Source organism: Castor canadensis, chromosome 6 (genome assembly GCF_047511655.1).
Source record: "Castor canadensis chromosome 6, mCasCan1.hap1v2, whole genome shotgun sequence".
NCBI classification, from domain to species: domain Eukaryota; kingdom Metazoa; phylum Chordata; class Mammalia; order Rodentia; family Castoridae; genus Castor; species Castor canadensis.
In genome coordinates, this window is record NC_133391.1 from 46,312,637 (window position 1) to 46,339,292 (window position 26,656).

The 26,656-nt window shown below is 35.3% G+C and overlaps 1 protein-coding gene across 15 annotated transcripts in view; it reads left to right on the forward strand.

Moving 5' to 3' along the window:
* The window catches only part of Znf644 (zinc finger protein 644), a 99,405-nt gene that overhangs the window by 14,589 nt on the left and 58,160 nt on the right, over positions 1-26,656 (forward strand). For 10 of the 15 annotated variants that reach the window (XM_074076502.1, XM_074076516.1, XM_074076499.1 and 7 more), the window contains one exon: positions 12,969-13,029. The exons of 1 other annotated variant lie outside the window; for it this stretch is intronic. In XM_074076502.1, the coding sequence (XP_073932603.1) occupies positions 12,986-13,029 (44 nt within the window). In that variant the 5' untranslated portion in view covers positions 12,969-12,985. Of the gene's footprint in view, positions 1-12,968; positions 13,030-17,605; positions 17,724-23,852; positions 23,928-24,127; positions 24,147-26,656 lie in introns of those variants that run through there. 4 more of the 15 variants (XM_074076506.1, XM_074076505.1, XM_074076510.1 and 1 more) reach the window with 3 other exon arrangements.

Consider the following 26,656-nt stretch of genomic DNA (forward strand, 5'->3'; position numbering starts at 1 on the left):
AGATCCAGGAATTAGGATCCAATACAGAAAAGGGATGAAGAGAATCCCTAGGATGTTGGTGGTGGCCTGAAGAGTATCCAGTTCAGATTGGGGCAGGAAGATAACTGGATCTAGATGGTACAAGCCCTTTGCTTGGATGTTTAGAGCCAGAATGTTGCAGATTGCAGAGTTTTATGGATTTTGGAATATTTGAATAGAATTTACCACTTGAGCATCAGATGCTCGAAAAGTTTTGAATTTCAGATTTTTGGACTAGGGATCTTTAACGTGGGGAAGGGCTTGTGACCTAACTTGTAAGGGATACTTGTAAATTATATTTTTGATGCTTCTGGTTTTGGTTTTAGTTTTGGTGTTCTTAAAACATTTGGTTTAAATGTAGATTTCACCAGAGAAGCCATCTGTTCCTGGGCTTACTATTATTATATTCTTAAGTGGGAAGTTGCTTTGATTACTAAATCTCTTGTTAGAGATCTATTAAGGCTTCCTACCTCTTGAATCTGTTTTGATAATTTGTGTTTTTAGGTATTTGTCCATGTTATCTGCATCATTTGTTGGCATGCAGTTGTCTGTGTGCTTCCTTAAGTCCTTAATTTTTATTGTAAAATTGGTAGTAGTGACCCCTTTCTCATTCCTGACTGTAGTAATCTAAACCTTTTCTTAAGTCAGTGTATTTGAAGGTTCATCACTTTTGAACCTTCCTTGCATTCAGTTTACCCCCTACATTTTGGTATGTTGTGTTTTTGTTTTCATTTATTTGAACATATTTTCTAATTTCCCATGTGATTTCTTCTTTGACTTATTTGGATGTTTGCTTCTTAATTTCTACATGTTAATTCTTCATATTTCCTTGTTTTTGATTTGTGGTTTAATTCCTTTGTAGCCAGAGACCATACTTTGCTTTCATTCCTTTTAAATGTGTTAAGACTTGTTTCATGGCCTAATACATGGAATATAGTGGAGGAAGTTCCTAGTTCAACTGAAAAGAATGTATATTCTGCTGGTGATGGTGGAGTATTCTCTAGATTTTGTTAGGTCTAGTTAGTTTGTAATGTTCAAATCTTCTGTTTCTTTGTTGATTATTGGTCTTACTCTGCATTACTGGAAGTGAGATATTTAAGTTTGCACATACTAATTTTGGATTATCTTTGTTCTTTCAGTTCCATTAGTTTCTGCTTCATGTATTTTGGGGCTCTTTTGTTGAGTGTATATGTTTATAATTGGTACATTTTTTTGGTTGAGCTTTTTATTATAAAATGTCTGTTTTGTTTGTAATGTTTGTCTTTATTATGTCTAAGTACAGCTTCTGCCCTCTTTTGATTGCTGTTTGTATGGCGTATCTTTTTTCATCCTTTTACTTTGAACTTACTGGTATCTTGAATTTAAAGTGTGTGTCTTACAGACAGTATGTAGTTGGATTATTCATTCTGCTAATACCTGCTTTTTGGTCGGAGTGCTCAGTTGATTTGCATTTAATGTAATTATTGGTAAAGGGAGGATGTATACCTGTCATTTTGCTATTTGTTTTCTATATGTCCCTCTATTCCTCTAGTGTCTCCCTTTGTAGTAAATGAATATTCTCCAGTGTACCATTTAAATCTCTTGTCATTTTCTTATTTCAGTCTAGCTTAAGTTAATTTCAATAATATATATAGACATTTTGCTCTATATAGCTCTAACACCTCCCTTTACTTTGTACTATTACTGTTACACAGGAGACAGCTTCATATGTTTTTTTAAATCAGGTGAAAAAGAGTCACAAATGGAAAAAATTGTACTTTTTATATTTGCCCGCATTTATTCACCATGCTGTTCATATGGGATTCAGGTTACTGTCTACTGTCTTTTCCTTTCAGCTTCTATGTTATTTTTTAGTATTTTTGAATATCTTACTAGCCTTCATTTTTGAAAAGTAACTATAGAATTCTTGGTTGAAAGTCTCTCTTTCAGTCATTTGGAAATGTTTTCCCTTTGGCATCAGTCCTTCATGATTTCTGATGGAAATTAGTTGTTGATGTTATTGAGAATCTTGCTTCTTTTAGGATCCCATGTCTTTTGACAGTTTTGTTATGATGGCTAGGTATGGATCTCTTTGAGTGTTCCTTGATCTTCTTTGGATGTTTAGGTAATGCTTTTCATTAAATTTGAAGGAATTTTTATACATTTCCTCAAATGTTCTTTCCCCCTTTGTCACTCCCATTATGTGTATATATTGATATGTTCAACGTTGTCCTGCAGGTATCTTAGATCCTATGCATTTTTTAAAATGTGTTTTTCTTTTTGTTCCTCATACTGGGTAATCTCAGTTGATTGATTTATAGGTATACTGATTTTGTTTTGTTTTGTTTTTTTGCCTGTTCCGATGTGTTGAAACCCTCTAGTGCTTTGTTTATTTTAGTTACTGTGCTTTTAAATGCCTGAATTTCTATGTGGCTCCTTTTCATAATTTCTGTCTTGTTACTGATACTCTCTATTTTTGAGTTATCAATCTCATACTTTTCTTTAGTTCCCTATACATGAGTTGCCTTTATTTCTTTGAATGTACTTTTAAAAACTGAGTTATAGAACTTTATCTAGTTAAGGTCCATGTCTGAATTTCCTAAGGACATTTTCTGTTGACTCCTTTTTTCTTTCCATGTGTATGACTCGTATTTTCTTATGTGTGTTTTTTTAATGTCTTGTAATTTTTGGTTGAAAACCATGTTGTAAGTAATGTGGCAACTTTGATAATTATATCCCCCCTTCCTGACCAATGTTTGTTGTTTGTTTTAGTGATTTTCTGAATTGATTCTATAAAATCAGTGTGTGTGTATATGTGTGTGTGTGTGTGTGTGTGTGTGTCCATAGAAATTTCTCTACCCAGTTAGCTTAGTGGTCATCTAGTGGTTGGACAGAGATTTCCTTAAGGGCCTGGGACCAATGAATTTCCCAGGTTTTATTGAAGTTCTGTATAACACCTTTAGCACTCAGCCTGAAAATTTACAACTCTCTTTACTCTTCACTTCCTGCTTAAGTAGAGCCTCATAGTTAGGCAGAGGTGGGCATTTCGGGGCCTTCTCAGGTCTTTTCTGGGTATGTGTATAGTCTTGCACATGCATACGGTCTAGATTTACTGTATTGGCAAACAACCCTAAGGCAGAAGCATTTTCATATTCTGGATTCACATCTGTAGATTTCCATTTTCTTAGAATTTTGCCTTGGTCGGTTATTGTTGTGTTGGCTTTTGGTTGCCTTCAAATAGATGGTTTTTATTATTTCATTCAGAAACCATAGTGGATCTTGGTGGGAGTGTTGGTGAAGATTACCTATTCTCCCATTGCAGTTATTGCAGGCATGTTTAGATTGATAGATGCACATGATAACATTTGGATGATGTCACTTATCTCTTGACCTGCATTTCTTCTGTGATGGCTTCATTCTTAAATATGTTCTCTTGATGAAGTGGCAAAGATAGCCACTGGCTACTCTGACTACATCATCTCATAACTGTTGTTCTGGCTAAAGAAAGTAATACTTTATCCAGTAGTTTTTCCTTGGAGGAATTTCAAATCTTCCACGTTGGGCTAGATTCCCATCTGTAAACAAAATTACTATGGCAAGGAGGACAGGGTGCTCTGATCAGCCTGAGAGTCATTTATCTCTCTACTCAGGGGCCTAGGACTGGTGTCATTTTGATAGTTGAGTACAAATATCTTCCCACAGGAAAATCAGGATTCCATTAACAAAGACAGAGGGAATGATGGGCAGAATAGGAGACTGATTTAGAACAGTTTTCATAGATTTTTAGTGTATGATTTGATTTTGTCAAGCTCTCTGGAAATAAAATTTCACATAAAAATTATAGTGGTGACATTACTTGCAAAAATGATTTTGTCAATTCATATATATCCCTTGAGTTTGTAAAACATAACAAAATATTTCGTAGATTTATGGCTAAAGAATAGGAGGTTTTTTTCGTTTCTTTTTCCCTTTGTCTTCAAAAATTGAGACACCTACATAATGTTATTCTAAAATAACTCTAAGGATAAGAAAATGTGAATTATGGTATTGTTTAGATATTGTTAGTTTAGTCCTACTTACTCAGCTATTACTTTGTAACAGATTACTCTGAAAGTTGTTTTAAAGCAGTAAGTGGTATTAGAACAAGTCTGTGAGTCAGCAAGGTAGTGTGTCTGGTTTTGGCCTGGCTTACTTATTAGTCTGCATTTAGCAGCAGGTCAAGAAGGTGCCTCTGCTGCTCTTGGCTGGGTTTTTGCCTTTGGGAGTTGGTTGACTTGTAGACTGGGCTAGAATGAGGTGGAACATCTGAGATATCCTCTCATCCCCCCGAAGATTAAAGAGTTTGTTTTCATGGTCCTGGCAGGATTCTGAGAGAAATCAGAAACAGGCAAAGAAGTCTTTTGAGGCCTAGGCTCAGAACTGACCAACTGACACTACTGGCATTCTATTGGTGTTCCTTATAAAGTTAATCCCAGAATGAAAGGGTTGGTTGGGGAAGACTACCCCTGGATGGGAGAAACTACAGACTTCCATTACTAAGTAGTGGGTAATGGAATTACTAAGTTGTGGATGCACAGTTGGGGCTACTTTTGTAATTGTGTTGTCTTTATTCAACCTGTAAAATTAGAATAATTTTCAATGTGTGTTCTCATCTTTTACTTCAGTAGAAATTATGTTTGCGTGTAGATATATATATATGTATATATCTGTCTGATAGTCCAAATTACTCTTTGCTGCATTTTTATGAAGTATGTCTGATGTAGCTGGATGTGGTGGTTTGTGTCTGTAATCCAAACTACTTGGGAGGCAGGTTCAGGAGGATTGTGAGTTTGAGGCTAGCCTGGGCAAAGTTAGTAAGATACTATCTCAAAAGCAAAATATAAAACAAAAAGGGCTGGGCATGTGTGGCTTAAATAGTAGGGTGCTTGTGTAGCTTGTGTGTAGAAGGCCTTTGGTTCAAAAAGGAATAAAATATGTCTGATGAGATTTTGGAAGCATTATCAATGCATGGAATTACCAATTGTAGGTAGATGTTGGTAAATTACCAACTGTTGAGACATGATCCATTTGTATCTTTACTCTTTTGGTTATAAATAGCAATGATCTTTTTATGCTAATTATCATTCTAACTTTCTCAATTTATGATTTGAATTTTTCTTTAAATTTATTGTTTGCATGTTGTGAATTTTTTAAATTATAGAAGTATAATTGACACATAAGTCACACATTTAAGTTGTACAATGTAAACAGATAATGGCAACCGTATACTGTCATGAACACATCACCACAATCAAGATAAGGAACATGTCCTTTACTTTCAGAAATCTCCTGTGTTTCTTGGGAATCCTCCTCCTCCCTGTGCCCAGGCAATGACCTGCCTTTTGTTATTTATTAGGTAGTTTGTATATTCAAGAATTTTATATAAATGCAGCCATGCAGTATGTATTCTTTGCCTGGATTTTTTTCACTCAGCATAATTGTTTTGCTATTTCATCTGTCCACTTCTTCACCAATACTGATCATGGTTGGTCTTAATTATTTTAACCACTTTTACAGTTTTGTAGTGATATCTCCTAGTGACAAATGATATCAAGCATCTCTTCATACATTCATTCATCATTCACAGTTTGTTGGGAAGGCACTGCTTCAAATCTGCTTATTTTGTAATTGGGTTATTTTACTGTTTTTGAAGATGTTAAGAACAGATTTATTGAGGTATATTCGACATGCAGTGAAGCCTGCACTTTTAAGGATATAGCAATCTCTTGTTATCCATGGAGAGAGGGTTGTTCCAGGACTTCAGGGATACCAAACTGTAATAATGCTCAAGTCCCTTATATAAAATTGCATAGTATTTGCATATAATGATGCCTATCCTCCTGTATACTTTAAATCATCTCTAGATAACTTGCAATACCTAATACAAGGTAAATGCTATGTAAATAGGTGTTGTACTCTATTGTTTAGGGCATAATGACAAGAAAAAGCCCACATGTTCAGTATAGATGTAACTTTCTTCCCCTGAAGGTTTCATTCCATGGTTGGTGGAGTTTATAGATGCAGAGCCCATAGAGGGCTGACTATACAATTTGACAAGTTTTGACAATATATATGTACCCAGGAAGCCATAACCACAAACAAGATGACATGTATTAATCACCCTCCGTAGTTTCCTGGTGTCACTTTGTAATTTCTCCCTCCTCTACCACATTCTTCTTTTGAGTTTGTTTTTTAAACAGCATATAGTTTAGGGTTACTGTGTGCCCTACTGAGGCAAGATCTCTTTGTAACCAGTGCTATCTGAATTAGGAGGCTTTCTACTCTGAAGGGAACAGATACTATGTCTGGCTTTGTGTGAGTCTGGGACAATATTCCCTTTCATACTTTTGGGTGACTCTTAGGTGTGAGTAGTTTCCATGTAGTGATGCCCTAATAATCATGCTGCTTCATACTTGAAGGTGTTCTCTCTTTATTTAGTTGTCTTTTGTCCTGAGAGCTTGGGCTGTCTTGACTTCTTTGGATTTCTAGCTCAGTTGCTTCGCATCAGAGAGACTACTACTACATTCTGCCTTGGTCTCTTTTCTATAGGCAGGGGTGTATACTTTCTCCATGCAATAGGTTTACATCATTCTTATTTATTTCTCTTCTTTTAGGTTCACCATCAGTAGTTGTCTGATGTCTACCATCTGAAAACTCTGATTCCATATATATTTTTAGGCAGGAGAGTGACTAATATCTGTTACTGTATGAGGCCCTTGTATTTTTTTTCCCCCATGGTACTGTTTTTTGAACTCGAGGCCCTGTACTTGCTAGGCAAGTGCTCTGTCATAGTTACCTGTGGCCTTTTCATGTATGGCTTTTATTATGTTGAAATGGGTTAGTTGTTGGATGTTTTTGTGATGTACTGTTGGATTTTGTTAGATGGTTTTTGTGCATCATCTGAGATAGTGATGTGATTTTTTTCCCTTCATTTTGCTAATGTGGTTAATTATGTTGATTGGTTTCTTATGTTGTACTATCCTTGCATTCCAGGAATGAAACCTACTTGGTCATAGTGTGCAATCCTTTTAATATGCTGTTGGATTTGTTTTGCTAGTACTTTTTTTTTTTTAATGATTTTTATGTTGTTCATCAACTGTAGTTTTCTTTCTTCTGAGTCATTGTCTGACTTTAGTATCAGGATCATACTAATCTCATTGCGTACATTTGAACTATTTCCTCCTCTTTAATTCTTTGGAAGAATTTGAGGATGATTAGTGTTAATTCTTCTTAAAATGTTTGATAGAATTCTCCAGAGAAGCCATCTAGTCCTGGACTTTTCTTAGGAAGTTTTTGATTCCTATCCAATCTCCTTTTACTAGTTAGAGATTGTTGAGAGTTATTTTTTGTGACTGTTTTGGGAATTATATTTTTAGGAATAAGTCCATTTCTTCTCAGTTTTCCAACTTCTTGATGTATACTTGTTCACAGCATTTTCTTTTAGTCCTTTCGGCATTATTTGCAATGTTTCCACTGTCACTTTTGATTTTAGTTGAGTCTTCTTTCTGCTTTTCTTAGTCTACCTGAGTTTGTCATTTTTGCTGATCCTTTCTTGTTTATCTCTGCTTTAATCTCTTACCATTTCTTTCCCTCTGCTAACTTTGGTTTAGTTTGTTCTTTTTCTAGTTCTTAGAGATGTAGAGTTAGGTTGTTGATTTGAAATGTCCCCTTTTTTAATGTAAGCTTTTATGGCTGCAAACTTCCCTCCTGGTAATGCTTTCGCTATATCTTATGAACTTTAGTGTATTGTGTTTCATTTTCGTTTGTACCCATAGATTTCCAAATTTCCTGATTATTTCTTTAACCCAACTAGTTGGTTAAGAATGAGTTGTTTGGCCACAGCTGGTGGTACATGACTGTAATCCCAGGACTCAGGAGTTGGAGGCAGGGAAGATAGTGAGTTCAAGGCCAATCTGGGATTCATGATGAGATCCTTCTCAAATCTTTCTCCCTCCCCAATGTTTTTTTTAAATGAAAGAGTGAGGTGTTTAATTTCCACATATTTTCTGCTTTCTTTTGGTGTTGGTTTTTAGTTTCATTCTACTGTGGCTGGAAAAGATAATTTGTTATATACTTGTGATGTACCTTGTATATTTTTCATATGTATCTGAACTTCTGAATTTAATTCTGAAGGTTTTTCTGAAACATTAGTTCCCCATTTTCTAAAATGTTTATCTTTTATATATATATATATGTATATATATATATGTATATATATATATAAATGTTTATCTTTTATATATATATATAAATGTTTATCTTTTATATATATATATATATATATATATATATGGAAATCAATAGACTTTTTAAAGGTTTAGATCTATAGAAAATTTGAGTGTAGCACACTGTTCTCATAGTCCCTCTCCTCCATTTCCCCTATACTAATATCTTACATTTTTATGATGTATTTGTTAAAATTAACGAACCAACATTGTCACATTATTAGCCAAAGACCATAGTTTATTCAGATTTCCTTAGTGTATCTTGTATTCTTTTTCTGTTCCATGATAGCACATTACATTTAGTTGTTAGTTCTCCTTAGACTCCTTGTGACTTTATTTTGATGACCTTAACAATTTTGAGACATATTGGTCAGATAAATTGTAGGATTTTCTGTTGGAATGATGTTTTTCTCATGATTAGACTGTAGTTATAAGTTTCAGGGAGGATATATTTAACATTTTAGTATTCAAGTCTTCTCTTAAAGTCTTGCTGAGGAAAACTAGCTGTACTACTTTTAAGTGTTTTCCTCTTTTCTGTATCCCTTTATGAGTGCTTACCAAAATAATACCCCAGTTATACTGTACTTCTTACATGTGGACTTTCTTGCAAACTTCCTTGTAAATTCCTTTTTAAAAAAATACCTCTTTTTGCTATTCTCAAAAAGGTGAAAAATAACAGGTGTTGGTAAGGGTGTGTAGAGAAGGGAATCCTTGTGCACTATTGGTGGGAGTGAAAATTAATAGCGCTGTTATGGAAAACAATGTGGAATAGAATTACCAATATGATCCCGTAATTTCACTTCTGGATGTAGAAGTAAATTGGAATCAGTATGCCTAAGAGATATCTGTACTGTCATGTTCATTGTAGCATTATTCACAATAGCCAAGATACAGAAGCAACTCAACTGTCTGTCTCCAGATGAATGGGTAAAGAAAATGTGTACATACACAGTGAACTAGTGTTCAGCCTTTTAAAAAAAAGAAAATTGTGTCACCAGGGACAATATTGATGAACCTATATATTCAGTGAAATGAGCCAGCACAAGAGACAAATGTCACATGACCTCACTTACATGAGGACAGAAGTAGAGAGTGGAGAGTGTTTCCTCAGGCTAGGTGGGAATGAAGAGTGAATGAGCAAAAGAGATAGATGATAAGAGTATAAGGTGTCTTAGAAGAAAAGAGCTTTTATGATCAGCTACACAGAATGGTGACAGTAGCAAATAAAATGTGTTGCATATTTTAATATTGTAAAGAGTAGATTTTAAATGTTTCACCACAAAAAATGCTTGTGTTGTGATGAATTTGTTAGTGTAACTTAATTATCCCATGGAGTAAACCCATATCAAAATACCACATTTATGCCAAATATGTCTATATCTATAGAGATATATATGTATACACACATATATACATACAGTTATTATTTAATTAAAATAAATAAAAAGTTCTAAATGTGCTGGTTTGAATTTTGGTGAACAAATGCAGTTAAAAGTTTTTCAGATTTTTAAGGTATAACCCACACAGAGCAAGATTAAAAAGTTAAACTGCTAAAGTTATTTTATATGTATGTGGTATTTGTATGTACTTTTATTTTTTTATTGTACTAAATGTACATAGCATAAATTTACCATTTTAAGTGTACAGTTAAGTACATTTACATTGTTGTATAGCCATATATATCCTTTTATGTGCGCTAATGTGCACAGGCTGCCATAACAAAATACCACAGAGTGAGTGGCTTAAACAACAGAAATTTGTTCATTCACAGTTTTGGAGGCTGGATGTTCCAGATCAGTGTTTGGGTTTGTTTCTTTTGAGGCCTCTCTCCTTGCAGATCGCCTTTCCTTTGTGTAGGCTTGCCTGGTTTCTTCTTACAGTGATACCTGTCACACTGGATTATGACCTGTCCTTGTCACTTCATCTAATTTATTTGCTTCCTTAATATATGGTTAAGTTCAGGTTTAGGGCTTCAATATATGAATTTTGGAGGGAGGAATACAGTTCACTTTATCGTACCTTTTTATGTAAAGGTGCTTCTAATTCATTTTCTTGAGAACTTGCTGTTTTCAGGTTTTTAGTTTTCCTGTAGCTGCTATAGCAGATTGCCAGATTGTGGTATTTGAACCACTGAAATTTATTCTCTTCAGTTCTGCAGTCCAGAAGTCTGAAATCATTGTTAGAGGGCCAAAACAAGGTGTTTGGCACAGCTATCCTTCTGGAGGCTCTAGAGGAATACCCATTCCTGACCTCTTCCTGATCCTAGTGGCCATGTCCTTCTAGTCTTCAAGGCCAGCATTTTCATATCTTCATGCTTTTGCTTCCTCATTGTGTTTTCTTCTGTGTGTAGTTAAATTTCCCCTGTTGTCTTCTTAAAAGGTTACTTGTGATTGCACGTAGAGCCTGCCCTGATAATCCAGGGTAATCTCTGTGTCAAATTTCTTAATCATGTTTGCAAAGGACCTCTTCCCTCCATATGAAGTAATATACATAGGTTCCAGGGATTAGGGTGTGGGTATCTTTGGTGGGAATTTTAATGCTCTTACTTTGATGTATAGTTTAGTTTGTAACAGGTTTCAGTGTCCAGTTCTGGGTAAGTGGAAGTTGATGACCTTGTTAGGCTGAATATTCTGACCTTTTCTAGACACTGCAGAAAATTTTAAGTCTGATACTTAGTGTGTTGTCCCTCAAATAGCATATGCATTACCTTAGGGACTTAGTAGAAATGCAAATTTGCAGGCTCCAGTGTCGACCCACAAAAATAAAAACTCTAGAATGGAACCTAACAATCTGTAAAGCAAGCACACTAAAATTTGAAGACCACTTTTCTAATTACTGATATTACTGCCAAAACTATATTTGTCCTTCCTCTACAACCCTCTTCTGCTTAAGGCTCATACTTAAGCAGGGTTTCTGGTTCACAAACTTTTTTTTTTTTTCTGTAGTGTTGGAAATACTTAGAACCAAACTCTTGGTACTGATAATCAATTAACTAGCTCACTAAATAGAAGATGGCACTGGACTGATAGTTGTAAGTTGAATTTTTACATAGATGTAGTTATTTCATAAAGTAATGTTACTGTATCCAGAAGTGATAATTTTTTCTTCAGTCCTTGAAGATGTGAATTAAATTTATTAGCCTGAATTTTACTTGCTTGCTTTCTATATTCTGAATACATTTTGGGGTATAACACATAAATTTTAATCTCTTAATTCAGCCCACATTTAGTATGTGCCAGCCAGTTAGAGTACTGAAGACGTGAAATCTAGTCCTCAGTGTCCATAAGCAAGTAAACAGAAAGGATTCACCATTTCAGATTGCAGAGCTTTCACTAGTTGCTACAGTGATTAAGAAACACAATTTTATACAGCTCAAGGAATTAAGGAAGGCTCTACTAGTGAGACTGAGTTAGTATTGAAAAACTAGTAAAAAGATACTAGCAAAGTTAAAGGGAGGTGGAAGGTAGCTGTAGGTAGATGTTTATAAAAGCTCACTGTGTGAAAAGGCCTGAAAGCCTGAGATTTGGAAAGGTTTAGTGTGCTACAGACATGCAGGGATGAGAAAGTAGTGGTGTATGTGTTCAGGATAACCGTTGTAAATAAATCATAGCTCTGGGAAGGACAGATTTGAGATGCTAATAAGTTTGGAAATAGAACAGTTATAGCAAACTAGTTAAGAAATAAGTATGGTGGGTACCATTTTTTGAGAATAGAGAATTCAGAATAACAGGCTGAATTCAGATAGTGGAAAGAGAAATGTAGATTTTGAGGGTGAGACTCAAGTTTTCAGAATTTGCAAAATGTGGTAGAGTAGGAGTAAGATTTTTGGCAAGTGTGTTTTCAGTGACTTGTTGGAGAAGTCCTGTAGTACACTGAAGGTTAAATTGAAGAAGAGAATATGAAAACATGCTGTTCTCTAGAATAGTGGTAGTTAACATTTTGTAAGTACTTATCAGTGCTAGCTATTACCATGGTTATTACTAGCATGTTCTTTTATGCCATTCCATACTGTATCTTCAGACTTTTTGATGTATTTTTTGTTACGAACATTATATTAGCTAGACATTGATCTAAAAGTATGTTTTATTATTAAATAATCAGCCTTCCTTATCCATGGCTTCTGCATCCATAATTTAACCAACTTTAGATTGAAAATATTTGGGGAAAAATTGTGGCTATACTAAACATGTTCAGATATGTGCTTTCATGATGTTAATCCCTAAATAACACAATAAAACACCTTTTTACATGCCATTTGCATTGTATTAGGCATTGTAAGTAATAGAGATGACTTAAATTACATGGAAGGATCTGTGTAGATTATATGCAAAGACTATGCTGTTTTATATCAGGGACTTGTACAGCTGCAGATTTTAATGGCCTTGCAGGGTTTTGGAACCAATTCCCCGCAGACACTGTTCCTACAGCCATATACTAAGATTCATAGAACAAGTTGTGGAAACTTTTTAAAAGAGAACTACAAAGTTAAAGTTTCTCATTCAAATATATCATTGTTCCTCAAAGATGATTAGCTTAGCAGTAGTGTCCTGAAAGTTAAAATGCTCATGTGTTAAATACTTCTCAGATTATTTTCAAGAAAATAATTTGACTTATAATTCTTAATTTAGAAGAATAGTGTATTATAGATGTAGGTATTCATACCTGAAACCAAAAACTAAATGATGGTTTTTACCCTTATTCTTTCAGGTTTGATTTAATCTCGGATGAGATTGTTTTTGCAGCGAGATGTTAATAAGACAAAATCTAGGTAAGTAGATTACTTTGTTAAATGTTACGTGTCATAAAGTTTATGTTTTAAAAAAATGTGCCTTCGAATCCAGAGTCTTCAGAGTTTTAATACAATTTTGCAATATGAAGACTTAACTTTTTGAAAAATTTGGTTCACTTCATTTGATAGGAGCAAAAAAAAAAGGAAAGCACCCATCAGATTGTGGAACAAAATTCTTCTTTTGTGTTGAGGTTATCTGAGTATATATGTTTTTAATAACTATTCTAACATGTTAGACAATCAAGGTGATTTTTTGGGTTAGCTATCACTGGACCATAGATTTGTTGGATTGCTTCATTGCTCTCCTTGGTGGATATATAATGAGCAGTCTTCACAGTCATGAATTTTGTTATTTCTGTTAAAATTCTCCAAGTTATGGCTTCTTTCTGTTAATGTAATGTTCAGAATTGTAAACTATTGTTTCAATGTTTTTCTTGTAGATATGTCTACCGAACAACTTTTTAAATGTAGCATTCTGATTAGCTTTCTAAAAAACTTTTAAAGAATTAAGTTGTTATTATGTATTTTCATTTTTGGCCTGGTATGTGAAAGCATGCTTTTCAGTAATTGCAAGGTTACGAAATGTTAAAAATATGTTTCTTGTAAGTGAATATGGCTTCAGAATCTAAACAGTAAAAAGAATACATTGATAAAATTGCTATTAATTTAGTCTTTCTCTTACCTAGCCAGATGTTTGAATTGCCAAAATTTGGACCACTGAGTAGCTGGGACCTCAGGTGGTGCTACCATGCCTGGTTTGTTTTTAAGATAGGGTCTTACCAACTTTTCCCCAGACTGGCCTTATACCAAAAACTTCCTTTCTCAACTTCTAAGTGTCTGGGATTACTATGCCTGGCTTCATTATTATTTTTTAAATAGCTAGATTGAGCAGTGCAGAGAATGTGCAGTTAATAGTGTAATCTCAATCAGTGACTTAGGCATACTTTGAAACAAAAATTTCCTTTTATTGCTAGCTTATAGTAATAATACTAGTGGTAGTTTAGTGGTACAGTGTTCTGAATTCTGTTTAGTGCATCTCATTCCTTATTATATAGTACCTCCTATGGATAGATACTACTGTAAAAGTTATTATTTTTTGGTTAATAGTTTTTTCATTTTTATACTTTCTAAATACATTTTAATACTTTATTTTTATAACATTTATTATAAAGAACACTTGATTGTATATCATCTTGAAGTGGAGAAACAGCCAGACTTGTACTTCAAGGTCTTGCAGGGATTTTGTTTGCTAGGTGAATATACAATGTTTATTAGAACTTTTGTTTTGGTTACTAAAAGTTCAATACTACTTTTGATATGACAGTGGTTTGTCTTATTTGAGATTCCACATTTTTTCAGGGGTCGGGGGGAGTGAGGTTTAAACTCAGGGCTTTGAGTTTGCAAAACAGGCACTCACCTCCAGTCCATTTTGCTGTGGTTCTTTTGGAGATGGATAGTTTTGCAAACTATTTCCCTGAGCTAACCTTGAACTCTGATCTTCCTGATCGCAGCCTCCCCAGTAGCAAGGGATACAGGTATAAGGCACTGGCTCCTGGCTCCACCACAATTATATATGCATTTTTCTTCTTTATTGCATCATAACTAAGATACGGTAACTCTGACACCTAAAGTATAGAGTTGAATGATTGCCTGTATGTGTGTTCACACATGTAACCACCATCCAGATCAAGACACAGAAATTTTTATTACTCTAAAAGTTCCTCTTGCTTTTTCTCATTCCAATCCAATAGCGTTCCCTTGAGGTAAGCCTCTTTCTTACAAATGGTTTCTCTCATTGGTTTTGAGTTTTATCTAGGTTGTTGGGAGTATATCCATAGACATTACTCTGTGGTATGAATATATTACAAATTGTTTATATTCTGTCTATAATTTCATTCTCCGAGCCTCCAGCCTCACTTGCCAACTTTTCTGTCCTGCCTTCTTTCCTCTAGATACCTGTCCCTCTCATTGTCCCCCATCACCAGTAGAATAAAATGTAAGCTCTATAGCATGGCATTTAATTCTTTCACTACAGCTATGCCCACATGCTTAGAAGGTATGAATAAGTGAAGTTTAATGTTTCATACTCCTATAGCATTTGTTGTCACAGTACCCTCAGTCCCTTGCTTCCCTGATTCCCACTGCCCTTTTCCTTCTTGTCAGCTTATCTCTTGAAATACTTTATTATTTCAATATCATCTCATGAGCTGTAAGCCAGGCCTAGCCATACTGTAGTATGTTATTTTCTTTACTAGATTATGAGTTTGTTGAAGGTAGATACCATCCATGTCTCATTTATCTTAGCATACTGCTTGGGCTACTATGTACACTCAGTGAATGTTTGTATGCATCAAGGAATAGAGTTCTCAGACAAATAGAGATTCAGAATTTTGACTGGAATATGAACATTGAGCTGTCAGTTGCTGTTTGGATACAGGAAGGAGCTGATGAGGGCAACCTAGAAGCAGCATTGTAGGCATTTTGGAATGAAAAAATGTTCCAAGTCTTCTTTCATTCCAGTTGAAATAAAATGTCTAGTGAATATTTAGTTTCAGACCTTAAGTCAGACTGTGTCATTGTTGATTTTGATTACTATTTCTAAGCAAAGGTGTTAATGTGTGTTATGGAAATTGAAATGTTTTCTACTTAGTATTCTCTTTGAGGGCTTTTACTAGTTATATCTTTAATTTGAAGATTTTAAAAGATGTGTTGGACTAATACAAGAAGAAGATTAGGAAGATTAGTCACATATGAAAGAAGTGAAGAAAATGTCCTCATTTCCCTGAAGGTTAAAAAACATGGAGGAAGAAATTGAAGAACCATAGTCTCAAACTGTGATGACAGTTTTGATTACTATTGCTTAGGAAGCTTGCCATTTGTTGAAAATTTTTTTGAAATTTTTGTTTCATCGCTATAAATATGTCATATAATAAATAAATAATATACTTCCTTGAGAAATTAAGCATTTAAAATTTTTAAGTCATTTTGACTATATTTTTCCTTTTATATTTGAATCTTGGCTAGTTAGTTGGGTTGGCTTTTGTAGTCACTTGAGATTTTTATGCCTGAAGTTTGATTGCCCTCTCGCAAGTCCAAAGCAAGAAGAGGTTCTTCCCCATTGGGATCAATTTGTTTCTTTTCCTCAGTGCAGCTTCTCTATGAAGGCTGAACACAGAATTGGACATTGACCCCACCTCATACTGTTCTTTCTGTCTCCCTGCTAGGGTTTCTTAGATTATTACCAAATACAGAACTTTGGTTATCATCTGTTTCATCTTGGATACAAAGTATGTTTAGTTTTCCTGATGATTTAAGGAGCCAAAAAAATTTAACCTTGAAATTGCTTGATTTACATATCTCTACAAGATTTTAGACTAATCTCTACAAGATTTTAGACTAGTTTTCTCTTCAGAGGTTCAGGTTATTACTCATTTCTGCTGGGCCCTGAAGAATTGTGATTGGTGATATGAGCTAAAGAAATTATTTTGTAAAACATTTTTCATTTAACTGAATATTCATGTTGCCAAATTTACTGGCATTTTCTTTTTTTGGCAGTACTGGAGTTTCAACTCAGGGCCACACCTCCAGTTCTTTTTGCTGTGGTTATTTTGAAAATAGGGTCTCACTTTCTGCTCAGGCCAATCTGGACTGTGATCCTCCTATTTAAAATTTTCTGCCATTGCTGGGATGACAGGCAAACACCACCATGCCCAGCTTTTTCCTGTTGAGATGGGAGCTCACAAACTTTTTTGCCCAGGCTGTCTTGGAACCATGATTCTCCTGATCTCAGCCTCCTGTGTAGTTTGGGATGATAGGTGTACACCACTGAGCCCAGCCATTGTTTGGGATGGGGTCTTGTGAACTTTTTGCCCAGGCTGGCCTTAACCTATAATCCTCCTGATCTCAGCTTCCCAAGTAACTAGGATTATAGGTATGAGCCACTGGTACCCAGCTTCTCATTTTCTTAAATGCACTAAAGTTTTTGTTTTACTATAGTATACGAATTCATTATTTGAAGTGTTTCTTGTTCTGTTTTTTTATACAGTGAACGTTTTTGTACTGATAATTAATTTAATTATTTTAATATTGCACTGAAAGGTATGAGGTTCAGAAATAAAGACTGGCTTGAGGCCAGGTGGATAACTGCAGAGATAGAATTAGAACCCAAGTCATCTGACTTACCTAACTATTCTTTTGAGAAGACTGTTAAAGCTGATATTTGAAACCTTTTAGGTTTAGCTAGGCTACAGACTATGTACCCTCCCTGTCACATGATCTGTGCTCAGTAAACATTAACATTTCATTAATGTTTTATTGGTTCATTTAATATTTTGTGAATTAATTATGGTTAAATTGGTTTTAGCTCGTACTTAATACTAGTCTTAGGAGGAAAGATGACTAAATGTATAATTACAGTTATATGTGACGGGTGTTGTGAAGTAATCTGCTATTGGAAGGCAATGGCTGCGCATTTCATTTATTACTATAATTCAAAAGCCTGGGACAGTATTTTACTCAAAGTAGACACTTAATACATTTTTATTGAATGATTAAGTGGAAATACTGGAAGACTTCCCAGAAGAAGTGACAAATTGAAATTTGGAGAAACTCTTAATGACTTATCTGGATAAAAATTGGGGGAAGAAAGAATCAACATCTGCAAAGGATGAGAGGTAAGAGAAAGGGAGAATTGATAGAACAACATTTTTAAGTATAGAGCTCAACGTGGAGTATGGCTGGAACAGTGGTTGGTACCACTACTAAGTTTTAGGTATTCTGAATTTGAAATAGCTCAGGACTTCTGAGGTGAAATGTTATGTGACATTTGGATATAAGACCTATAATAAGAGAAAGATGTGAGAGTCCTCAGTATTAAATCTTCCTTTGCCACAGTCACTTTTGCTTATTAAATACTCAGTTGACCTAAACATTTTTGAAAAGTAACTTGCTCTATATATACTTATGAGCTACTGTTTTTCGTTAGAGATTCTGGCCTGTGTTTTTTCTTTGTTTGTTTTGAGATAGGGTCTTAACATGTGGTCCAGGCTGACCTGGAACTCACTATGTAGCCTAGGCTCCTCAAACTTGCAATCTTCCTGCCTCTGCGTCCCATGTGCTGGATTATAGGTATACACCACCACCCCTGGCATCTGCGTATTCTTAAATAAGATCTTCTACCTGTGAATAACAAAATTTAGGTTAAAGTGATCCTGATGTCTTTAGGTTAATCATAATTCAGTGTATCAATGGAATAAAAGGTGTATGTGAGAGGCAAATCTTGTTAACCATTGTATACTCATTGTCTAGAACAATTCTTGGCACAGAGGTTTTCAATAAATATTTGTTTATTGAATAATCAGTTACTGTTTACCTACAATGCTTTAATATTTAATCAAATTTTATTTTTTTTGATACATCACTGACTTTTTTTGCTTTTAAAAATTCCTAATGAGAGTTATTCCTATCAGATTTTTTTTACTGTTTTTACATTTATTCATATGTCTATACATTGTTTGGGCCACCTCTCCCCGCTGGCCCCCACCCCCTTCTGCCTGCCCTGACCCCCTCATGCTTCCAGGCAGGACCTGTTCTGCCCTCTTGTTCTCCAATTTTGTTAGAGAGAAAGCATAAGAGATAATAAGAAAGACATAGCATTTTTGCTAGCTTGCGATACAGAGAGATTCCTAGCATTACTTCCATACACGTGTGTATTACAACCTACATTGGTTCATCTCTACCAGACCTCTTCACTATTTCACTATAGTGGCCTCTGCCACTATAAGATTGCTATATTTGCTCACCTACAAGTGGGCACATCAGCCACATTAAGTTTTAGGTTTCCTTCCCTTTCCCTATTCCTCCTATGTGCATTCTCCCCTGAGTGTATGACCAATGTCCAATAATATTACTGCATTTGTTTTAGATCTATAATCCACATATGAGGGAAAACATACGATTTTTGGCCTTCTGAGCCTAGCTACCTTCACTTAAGATGATGTTCTCCAGTTCCATCCATTTATTTGCGAATGACAAAAATTCATTCTTCTTTGTGGCTGAATAAAATTTCATTGTGTATAAATACCACATTTTCTTAATCCATTCGTTGGTAGTGGGACATCTTGGCTATTTTTATAGCTTGGCTATTGTGAATAGTGGTACAGTAAACATGGGTGTGCAGGTGCCTTTGGAATAACCTGCGTTGAGTTGCATTCCTTTGGGTATATCCCTAGGAGTGGGACTGCTGGATCATAGGGCAGATCTATGTTTAGTTTTTTAAGAAGCCTTCAGATTGTTTTCCAAAGTGGTTGTACTAGTTTACATTCCCACCAGCAGTGTATGAGGGTTCCCTTTTCTCTGCAGCCTTACCAACATTTGTTGTTGTGTGTGTTCTTGATAATAGCTATTCTAACAGGAGTGAGGTGGAATCTTAGTGTGGTTTTGATTTGCATTTCCTTTATAGCCAGGGTGAGCATTTTTTTCATGTGTTGCTATTTGGACTTCTTGCTTTGAAAAAGTTCTGTTTAGTTCAGTTGCCCACTTCTTTATTGGTTCACTGATTTGGGGGGAGTTTTGTTTTTTGAGTTCCCTGTATATTCTGGTTATCAGTCCTTTGTCTGATGTATAGCCAGCAAATATTTTCTCCCACTCTGTGGGTGGTCTCTTCAATTTAGAGACCATTTATTTCGTTGTGCAGAGTCTTTTTAATTTCATGTAGTCCCATTTGTCCTTGGTTTCTCTTAATTGCTAGGCTGCTGGAGTTTTACTGAGGAAGTCCTTGCCTATGACTACTGCTTCCAGAGTATTCCCTGCTCTTTCGTGTACTAACTATAAGATTTCAGGACTGATATTAAGGTCCGTAATCCACTTTGAGTTAATACTAGTACAAAGTGATAGACATGGATCTACTTTCAGTTTTCTGTAGGCAGATAACCACTTTTCCCAGCAGCGTTTGTTGAAGAGGCTGTCTGTTCTCCATTGTAGGTTTTTGGTGCCTTTGTCAAAAATAAGGTGGGCACAGCTGTGTGGCTTTATATCCAGGTATTCTATTCTGTTCTGGGTCTTCATATCTGTTTTTATGCTAGTACCATGATGTTTTTATTGCTATGGCTCTGTAGTATAGTTTGAAGTTGGGTGTGGTGATACCTTTGGCATTGCTCTTTTCACTGAGTATTGCCTTGGCCATTCACTGTCTCTTGTGTTTCCAGATGAACTTTAGGGTAGATTTTTCAACCTCTGTGATGAATGTCATTGGGATTTTGATGGGAATTACATTGAATAGGTAGATTGCTTTTGGCAATATAGCCAATTTTACTATGTTGATTCTACCAATCCATGAGCATAAGAGATAAATTGGAAAATCTTGAAGAAATGGACAAATTTCTAGATACTTATGACCATCCAAAACTGAACCAAGAGGATATTAACCACCTAGACAGATCTGTAACATGAAATGAAATTGAATCAGCAATAAAGGGTCTCTGAAAAAAGAAAAGTCCAGGACCTGATGGATTCTCTGCTGAATTCTATCAGACCTTTAAAGAAGAACTAATACCAACCCTCCTTAAACTGTTCCATGAAAGAGAAAGGGAAGGAATACTGCCTAACTCATTCTACAAAGCTAGTATTGCACTCATTCCAAAACTGGACAGACACCTCCAAAAGGGAGAACTATAGACCAATCTCCTTCATGAACATTGATGCGAAAATCCTCAGTAAAGTAATGGCAAACTGAATTCAACAACACATCAAAAAGATCATTTACCATGACCAAGTCAGTTTCATCCCAGGGATGCAGGGATGGTTCAACATACACAAATCCATAAATGTAATACAGCACATTAATAGAAGCAATGACAAAAACCACTTGATCATCTCAAAACAGATGCAGAAAAACCTTCAGTAAGATTCAACACCACTTTATGATAAAAGTTCTGAGAAAACTAGGAATAGAAGGAATGTACCTCAACATTGTAAAGGCTATATATGATAAACCTATAGCCAACATCATACTTAATGGGGAAAAACTGAAACTATTTCCCCTGAAGTCAGGAATGAGACAAGGGTGCCCACTATCCCCACTCCTATTCAACATAGTCCTGGAATTTTTAGCCAGAGCAATAAGGCAAGAAGAAACAAAAGGAATACAAATAGGTAAAGAAATAGTCAAAGTATCCCTATTTGCAGACAACATGATTCTATACCTCAAAGACCCAAAAAACTCTACCCAAAATCTCCTAGATACCATAAACAGCTTCAGCAATGTGGCAGGATACAAAATCATTAGCTTTTCTATACACCAACAACAATCAAACTGAGAAAGAATATATGGAAACAATTCCATTTACAATGGCCTCAAAAAAAAAAAACATCAAATACCTAGGCATAAACTTAACAAAGGATGTGAATGACCTCTACAAGGAGAACTACAAACACTTGAAGAAAAGAGATCCAGGAAGACTACGGAAGGTGGAAAGATCTCAAATTTTATTTTTAGTCAGGTAAAGCAGTGGGAGACTTAGTTCTTTTTTTTTTTTTCTTTTATTATTCATATGTGCATACAAGACTTGGGTCATTTCTCCCCCCTGCCCCCACCCCCTCCCTTACCACCCACTCCGCCCCCTCTCTCTCCTCCCCACCCCCTCAATACCCAGCAGAAACTATTTTGCCCTTATTTCTAATTTTGTTGTAGAGAGAGTATAAGCAATAATAGGAAGGAACAAGGGTTTTTGCTGCTTGAGATAAGGATAGCTATACAGGGCATTGACTCACATTGATTTCCTGTGCATGGGTGTTACATTCTAGGTTAATTCTTTTTGATCTAACCTTTTCTCTAGTTCCTGGACCCCTTCTCCTATTGGCCTCAGTTGCTTTTAAGGTATCTGCTTTAGTTTCTCTACGTTAAGGGCAACAAATGCTAGCTAACTTTTTAGGTGTCTTACCTATCCTCACCCCTCCCTTGTGTGCTCTCGCTTTTATCATGTGCTCATAGTCCAATCCTCTTGTTGTGTTTGCCCTTGATCTAATGTCCACATATGAGGGAGAACATATGATTTTTGGTCTTTTGGGCCAGGCTAACCTCACTCAGAATGATGTTCTCCAATTCCATCCATTTCCCAGAGAATGATAACATTTCGTTCTTCTTCATGGCTGCATAGAATTCCATTGTGTATAGATACCACATTTTCTTAATCCATTCGTCAGTGGTGGGGCATCTTGGCTGTTTCCATAACTTGGCTATTGTGAATAGTGCCGCAATAAACATGGGTGTGCAGGTGCCTCTGGAGTAACAGTCTTTTGGGTATATCCCCAAGAGTGGTATTGCTGGATCAAATGGTAGATCGATGTCTAGCTTTTTAAGTAGCCTCCAAATTTTTTTCCAGAGTGGTTGTACTAGTTTGCATTCCCACCAGCAGTGTAAGAGGGTTCCTTTTTCCCCGCATCCTCGCCAACACCTGTTGTTGGTGGTGTTGCTGGGTCTTACTTCCAACTGAAAGACTGTAGTTTTCCTCTTAAATTATCCTATAGTAGTTCATATATATCCCCACCTCCCTTCACTATACTCCCCTTCCAACAAGTATATTTCTCCAGGCAGAACATTTTTTTTCTGGCATCACCATGCCTAAAGTTGGATTCAGAAGCCGTTCTTCTTGCCAGTGTTGTCCCCCATTCCCTTGCCATTGAACACAAAGCCTTGTGAATGCTACGTTGCTTTCCGTTTTCAACTCCTCACTAGCTCTTCTGCTTTTGCCTTGTCAGTGCAACATGTGCATATTATTTTCTTCTGTTCCCATGACTGCCAATTTGGTTCACATTGTCATAGCATTGATGTGTGTGTGGTCTCTCTTTGCTTACTTCATTCGCTTCATTTGTTTAAGACCATTTGAGTCAACTTTTTACAACGTTAACTCTGATTACATCACTTTTTCAAACATTAACAGCATCTTAAAGGATAGATCTTAATGCTTAAGTCTTATCTCTGGGTGTTTCCAAAGCAACTCTTGTACTAGTAGTGATTTCTAAAAGTGAAAAAAAAAATAAGACCATGATAACATAAGATTTATTTTTTAACAAGTTTGTATAGTGTTTGCTCTTTCTACATTTGACAAGAGCTCAAATATTTTTTGCCTAGTTTAGAAAAACCTAGGCCTACTTATTTATATAGTATAGGGCATTGATATAAATACTTTATAAATATTAATTCAACTCTCAATTTGTAGCTAGTAAGATTGAAATATAATGCATTTAGCAGTGAAAGGGTTGAATTTAAGCCAGGTAGTCTAGTTTCCAAGTTTTGTGTTCCTGAAGACTATAATATTACTTTCAGCACAGTAGTAAAATAATTTGTCTGTGAAGAAACACAAGAAATCACACTTTAAAAATACAATCATATGTAAATGTACACATAAATATATATATGAGCTCATACACACAGAGAACATGATTATATTAGTAAGTCTGTTTGAGAGGACTAGCAGAGATGGGAGAGGGAAATACAGTGTTAGAGAGGGAGAAGAATTGAAACATTGTGTCTGTATAAAGATAATATAACACAGTGCGCTATATGCTGTTAAATAATAGGGGAGTAAGGAAATAGAGAGTAAGTAAGTAATGGGGAGGTTAGTCTGAGTAAAGCACAATATACATGTCTAAAATGCCAAGGCAAAACCCCCTTTTACTATGAATGTACATTAACTTCTGTTAACTTTAAAAAAATGAAGGACAGGAAGGTAAAATAGGTCGTTTCCAGGGGTGGATATCAGTGAGGAGAGTAAGTATGGTGAATGTACTTTGTGTTCATGTAGGAAAATAGAACAATGAAGCCTGTTGAAATTATTCTAAGAAGCATGGAGGAGAAAGATGGGAGAATGATGGAGAAGGTAAATCAACTAAGATATATATATTATTGTAAGCACTTTTCTAAATGTCTCAATGTGTCCTCCTGTACAACTACTATATGCTAATAAAAAAATTAAATGAAATGAAAAAGTACATAATGATGTATATGCTAATCTCATTCATATTGTTACTCCTTTTTCACTTTCAGGTTATTTTGGAAAATACACAGGTACTTTATAGGTCCCTCCGTACCCTCATTGGTAATTTTTTTCCAATTTTAATATCTCATATAAACAGAATCATACATTATTTGTCTTTTGTGGCTAATTTATTTCACTTATCATGATGTCTTCAGGTTCATTCAAATGTTGTAGCATTTTACCAAATTTCCTTCTTTTCATCTCCTTCCCCACCCCACCCCCACCTGCACCCATGTCCCAAGGGAGTCAGTTTCCCTTTAAAGGCTTTGTAATATCACTGATGGACATTTGGGTTGATTCCCCAGTGTGTATATTGTGAATGATGAACATGGATGTATAGTAATCTCTTTTGAGACCTTGCTTTCTGTTCGTTAGAGTGTATACCTAGAAGTCGAATTGCTGGATTATATGGATTATATAAAATATTTTTAGTTTTCTGAAGAACCACTATATTGTTTTCTGTAGTAGCTGTATCATTTGACATTCCCACCAACAGTACATACATACAAAGATATTATTTCTCTTCATCTTCACCAACATCCGATATATATATATGTATAATTTTTTAATAGTGGCCATCTTTGTGTGTGAGGTGATAATCTCATTATGATTTTTGTCTGTTTTTTGAGATGGGAGTCTTGTTATGTTGCCCAAGCTGGCTTCTTAACTTCTGCGCTCAAGTAATCCTCCTGCCTTAACCTCCTGAGTGCTAAGCCACCATACCTGGCTCTCACTGTGGTTTTGATTTGAATTTCTCAAATGATTTGTGATGTTGAGTATCTTTTCATATACTTGTTGACCATTTGTATATCATCTTTGGAGAAATGTCTATTCAAGTTCTTTACTCATTAAAAAAAAATCAGGTCGGTTGAGGAGTTTGTTGTTATTGAGTTAAAAGAGTTCTTTATTCTGGCTATTATTCCCTTCATCATATATATAATTGGCAAATGTTTTCTCCCATTACAAAGATTGTCTTTTACTTTCCTGTTTCCTTTGATGCACAGAAGTTTTAAAGTTTGATGTATTGCAGTTTTTTTGTTCGTTCGTTTTATTTTCACATTTCTTGCCTGTGCTTTTGATATCATATCTAAGAAATACTGCCAAATCCCTTGTCATAATGCTTTTTTCCCTATTTTCTTCTAAGAATTTTATGATTGTAACTCTTTCATTTGGATCTTTGTTCCATTTTAAATTTTTGGACATTCAACTTTGTTCTTAATCAAGATAGTTTTGGTTATTCAGGTGCCCTTAATTCCATATGAATTTTAGGGTGGATTTTTCTGTTGGGATTCTGATAGGGAGAGATTATATTAAATCTGTAGATTTCTTTGTATTGTGCTGGCGTTTTAATGCTACTAAGTCTTCCAACCCATGATTATCCAATATGTTTCCATTTATTCGGCACCATTTTATAGTTTTCAGTATACAAACTTTCTGCTTTTCTGGTTAAGTTTATTCCTAAGTATTTCATTCTCTTAGGTGCTGTTGGAATTAGACTTTTTTTTTCTTAATTCTTTTTTCACTTTGGTCATTGCTAGTGTACAGAAATAAACAGCCCTTTTTTGTGTACTGATTTTTGTTTTGTTTTGTTTTTTATGGTACTGGGGCTTGAACTCAGGGCCTTCATGTTGAGCCATTCCACCAGCCCTATTTTTGAAGAGAGCTTTCCAGGATACCGTCTTGCGAACTATTTGGGCTGGCTTTGAACCATGAGCCACTGGTTCCTGGCTTGTACTGATTTTTTTTTTTGGTATACTGCAACTTTTCTGAATTCTTTTATTAGTTCTAACAGGTTTTATGGAATTTTTAAGATTTTCTCCATATAAGATCATTTCACTTGTGAATAGAGATGGTTTTGCTTTTTTCTTTTCCAATTGGATGCCTTTCATATCACTCTTCCTTCCTGCACTTCTTAGACTACCTCCCCCGCCCCGCCTTTTCTTTCTGGGCAGGGATTCCAGTGCTATATTAGGCAGATGTGGCAAAAATGGCATCTTTGGTTTGTTTCTGATCTTTGAGGAAAAGCTTTCAGTCCTTCACTATTGAATATGAAGTTATCTGTGATAATTTCACACATTGCTAATCGTTATGTTGAAATAGCTTCCTTCTATTTCTAATTTGTTGAGTGTGTTTACCATGAAAAAGGGGATTGAATTTTGTCATAGGCTTTTTTACATCAGTTGAGGTGATCATGTGGCTTTTGATCTTCATTTTGTTAATGTGTATTACATTATAATTTTGGTGTCAAATTATTACATTTTCAGGAATAAATCCCTGTTGGTTACTGTGTATAATCCTTTTAATCTGGCACTGAACTTTTTTCAGGTTCCCAGTTTCTTTTTTACCTGGAAAATTGAAGCCTCACAGATGACTTTTATAATAAAGAACTACTATAGCATATATTATCTTTTACTCTGACTTTTTCTACTAAGGAAAATTTGTTCAGTGGAATGAATGTAAGTGATGTTTTTCAGTAAATAATTGTATATTTCTGTATTTGGTTGTACATACTTCATATTAGTCACAATACGTGATAATTATATGATACCTGGATTTGAGACTGTTGTTTC